Source organism: Euphorbia lathyris, chromosome 10 (assembly GCF_963576675.1).
Source record: "Euphorbia lathyris chromosome 10, ddEupLath1.1, whole genome shotgun sequence".
NCBI classification, from domain to species: Eukaryota; Viridiplantae; Streptophyta; class Magnoliopsida; order Malpighiales; family Euphorbiaceae; genus Euphorbia; species Euphorbia lathyris.
In genome coordinates, this window is record NC_088919.1 from 37996052 (window position 1) to 38000204 (window position 4153).

Sequence of the window (4153 nt, forward strand, 5' to 3'; positions counted from 1 at the left end):
AACATCAATTTAATCATGAGCAATATTTAATAAATTAATCTAAATACAATTAATTTTTATATCTAAAAATTTGTCAAACTAATTTATTAAATATTACAAATTTAAGTATTAAGTTAGTAATACATAAACTTCGTTAGGTTAAAGTAACAAACTTTTGCATCCAAATTGACCCTTTAATTCGTATATTCCTAATATAAGAGCAGTGAAAAGTCAGTGGTAATCTTGTAATATACTACAATAGGGAGACCCAAAAGATAGAAACTTCACAAAACTCTAACGTTAAAACGTTTTCAACTTGTCGTGTCCCTGTTAAGCTTTTGGTTTTACTTTGTATCCGTTAAGACCACTCTGTTTTCCTACGCTCTTGCATTCTTCTACTTTCAAATTCTCTCAATTTTCTTGCCAACCAAACACATTTTCTTCAAGTTTATACAATCAATTTCACTTCTCGCCGGAAACCACCCATGTCGGTCTCCGGCGGCTCCGACAATTCTAGTAGCAATTCTTTGACACATAAGCTTACTTCAAAAACATCATTTCTCAATTTAAAGCTTTACATTATAATCCCAATCATATCCATATGTCTGCTCTTACTTTTCCTTCTCATTTTCCTCTGTATCCGTTTACGTCGAACCTCAAGGAGACGCAGAAAAGTTCTCGAGAAACGGAGCTCCGGTCTGATCCCATTAGTGTCGAAAGAAATTTTAGAAATCAAAGCTTTGGATCGGAGAGAGAATAAGAATAACGAGAAAGAGGAGATCAGAATTGGAAATGTAGACATAATAAAGAAGAATGAGATTGAGACTACTGTTATTGATGTTCAGATCGGAGAAGAAGGAAAGCCGCTCAGGAAGAAGAAGAGCGGAGAAAGTGATGACGTGTCTTGTAGCACGAGTAGTGACGTGTCTTCAGTCGAGATGCAACAGAATATAGGGTGGGGCCGGTGGTACAGCTTGAAGGAGCTGGAGGTTGCGACTTGTGGATTCGCGGAGGAGAATGTGATCGGTGAAGGAGGATACGGTGTCGTTTACAGAGGCATATTGGAGGATGGTTCCGTTGTCGCTGTCAAGAATTTACTCAATAACAAGTAAGAAATTTTTTTCCGTTTGTTTCTCGGGATAATAATAATTAATTTTCCCGAGAAAACCGTTCTTTGATGACATTTAGCTGTCAAATTAGTCAATTTTAATACAATTGTACAAGTAATGATCTGAATAGAGATCATATGGTGCCCCAGTGTCGGTGACAGATGGGCTTTGTTCTTTAGTTCTTTCTCTTTAGTCCTTTTTCATATTTATTATTTCCATTTATCCTTGCTTTTTCAACTTTTGATTTTTTCTATTTCTTTTTAACATTATCTCGTTTTTACTTTCAAGACTTTAAAAAATCATCTTCATAATGATGTTGCATGGATCATGGATACTCCGCTTTAGTAGTGAAATAACGTTTTTGTGTCCGTGTCGATGTCCGATGTCGGGTCTTAAGAATTAGAATGCTGATATTTGAAAAGCTGTGAATTTTCAGGGGTCAAGCAGAGAAGGAGTTCAGGGTGGAAGTGGAAGCCATTGGAAAAGTAAGGCATAAAAACTTGGTGGGTCTAATTGGTTATTGTGCAGAAGGTGCCCGTAGGATGCTTGTTTACGAATATATTGATAACGGCAATTTAGAGCAATGGTTACATGGTGATGTAGGCCCTATTAGCCCCCTAACCTGGGACATTCGAATGAAGATTGTCATTGGAACCGCAAAAGGGTACATTTTTCTTCTTTCATATACATATATTCAAAATATACCTTAGACCAAGTCATTCCAGATGTGGAATTCATTTCATTCCTATCGGTATACCACGCCCTTCAGCATCAAGTCGTTACGGGCTCACCAGCTTTCGATTAGCTTGTCTCCGAACTAACATACTCTCTGGAGAATCGGATTTGATACCAATTAAATTGCATGTTCTAGAATTAGTCCACTTTGTCCCAAGACCCATTCTTTGGACCGGACAGTTTTAAAACGCATTTACATATTCAAGAAAATACACTATATTGATAAAGTTCAGGTAGATTCAGCTCAGTTAGATTTCCATTAGTCCTCCAAATACACTATATTGATAGAGGCTCATTGCTCAGACTTTCTATTCAATAGCTTGGATGAACTTGATAAAAATATTCATTGACTTTTTGATCAAAAATTGTCATATCAGCATTTTGTAACACTGTTAACAGTTTGGACTGCTTTTGTTAAAGTAACGTACCACAAGGTATCCTCTTTGCAAATTTTTAAACTACATTGAAAACGGTCCAAACCCCATAGTTTATTTTTTTACTTTCCCCATTAATTTATTCTCCTTACTTTGTATAACTTATAGCTTGGATGAACTTGATAGTTATATCAAAACAACTATAGATTGTAGTTGTTGATGGCTGAGAATTTCATGGAACTTCATTTCAGTTTCTCTTGCATCTGTTTTTTTTCCCTGAGCTGTTATGGTTTCTATCTATGCTTCAGGTTAGCCTATTTGCACGAAGGTTTAGAACCTAAAGTTGTGCACCGTGATGTAAAATCCAGTAACATACTTCTGGATAAAAAATGGAATGCGAAGGTCTCAGATTTTGGACTAGCCAAGCTTTTAGGTTCCGAATCGAGCTATGTTACGACGCGCGTTATGGGAACATTCGGGTTGGTACTTTCTCCAATTCCTGCATCAATTTTCAATAGCTAAAACATAATGACTCACTGATGAATTTATTGTCATTTTGATCCAGATATGTGTCTCCAGATTATGCAAGCACAGGCATGCTCAACGAAGGCAGCGATGTATACAGTTTCGGCATTCTTCTTATGGAGATGATAACAGGAAGGAGCCCAATTGATTACTCTAGACCAGCTGGAGAGGTAACTTTCGGAGTGTCTATTGTGTTTTGCATATCATTGCTATAAAATGTACTTAAACTGGTATTGTTTCAGATGAATTTGGTTGACTGGTTTAAAGGAATGGTAGCTAGTCGGCGTGGAGAAGAGGTTTTGGATCCGTTAATAAACGTTCAGCCTCCTTCAAGAGCTCTCAAAAGAGCCTTATTGATTTGTCTTCGATGTATAGATCTCGATGCCTATAAACGACCAAAGATGGGGCAAGTTGTTCATATGCTGGAAGCGGATGACTTTCCTTTTCGTACTGTAAGTCCTCTTTGCCTAGTGTCCGTTTTGAAGTTATTTAGATGTGTATTCGAAGTGATGGAAAGCGAACATCCAATGATTCTAGCGCTGATGCAACCATTTTTCTGATATTATGCAGGAAGCTAGATCAATTAAAGAGAAAAATCTTCCCCCTTCTCATGCAACCATTTCCAGCAAAGTTCAAAGCAAAAATGCAGGAGGCAACGACGTAGAGAGACCGAGGGGAAGATAAGATGATTGCTGCAAGTCTAAAGATTGAACATTTTCGGAAATGGAATCTATTTTTAGCATAGCTCTTTCATTTATATAGTAATATAAAAAAATGTTCCATGTTCATATGTTACATTCATCCAACATTTTGATACCTACATTGTAGTAGATATAGTTTAAAAATGAGCCTTGTAAATACGCATATCTGAAACATGAACCTATTATCTTTGTATATCGTCTTTGAAACATTTCTGTTCGGGGTGTAGTCACAGTTAAGGCTTCTCATCCGATTTCTGAAAACTCAGTCCGCATTACCAATTAAGTGATACCTGCCTGTCTCTGAAATGAGGGTGCAGGCACACTTGTCTTTGAAGACAATTTGACAGTTAGGAATGAATTGATATGACATAGCTTTGCTTATGGTAGAAGTTGCAGACATAAAAGAGATGTCTGCTTTTTTAAAGGGAGAAAGAAAAACTGAAAAAAGGAAACCTTCAAAATTCAGTCATTTCCAATTTTCAAACCAATTCCTTTCATGAAATTTTTGACTTTTGATGATAAATGGTAGTTGGTGCACCGACGGATCCGAATCACCCATTGATAGTTGGAAAAATGCCACATAATTCTATTAGGTAAATTATACATGTGGTGTACAACTTTTATCATTTTTCACATTTTGATATACAACTTTTGTCAATTTTCACATTTTGTTGTACAACCTTCAATTTTGCACATGTACAACATTCTAGTGACCTCCCGTTGAAGTTTA

At 36.5% G+C, this 4153-nt stretch overlaps 1 protein-coding gene across 1 annotated transcript; it reads left to right on the top strand.

Annotated features, from left to right (window-relative positions):
* Positions 1-312: 312 nt before the first annotated feature.
* LOC136209641 (probable receptor-like serine/threonine-protein kinase At4g34500) lies at positions 313-3616 on the top strand. Its single transcript, XM_066001178.1, has 6 exons — positions 313-1087; positions 1525-1752; positions 2506-2676; positions 2763-2892; positions 2965-3174; positions 3293-3616. Exons 1-6 carry the CDS (start codon positions 465-467, stop codon positions 3404-3406), a joined length of 1476 nt encoding a protein of 491 aa, XP_065857250.1. The 5' UTR covers positions 313-464; the 3' UTR covers positions 3407-3616.
* The last annotated feature ends 537 nt before the right edge of the window (positions 3617-4153 follow it).

Bases quoted from the DNA above. Each gene is read 5' to 3' on its own strand.
- LOC136209641 (XM_066001178.1), top strand. From the start codon at position 465: ATGTCGGTCTCCGGCGGCTCCGACAATTCTAGTAGCAATTCTTTGACA. The intron at 2,893-2,964 runs GTAACTTTCGGA...GTATTGTTTCAG, and splicing joins ACTCTAGACCAGCTGGAGAG to ATGAATTTGGTTGACTGGTT. The intron at 3,175-3,292 runs GTAAGTCCTCTT...GATATTATGCAG, and splicing joins ATGACTTTCCTTTTCGTACT to GAAGCTAGATCAATTAAAGA.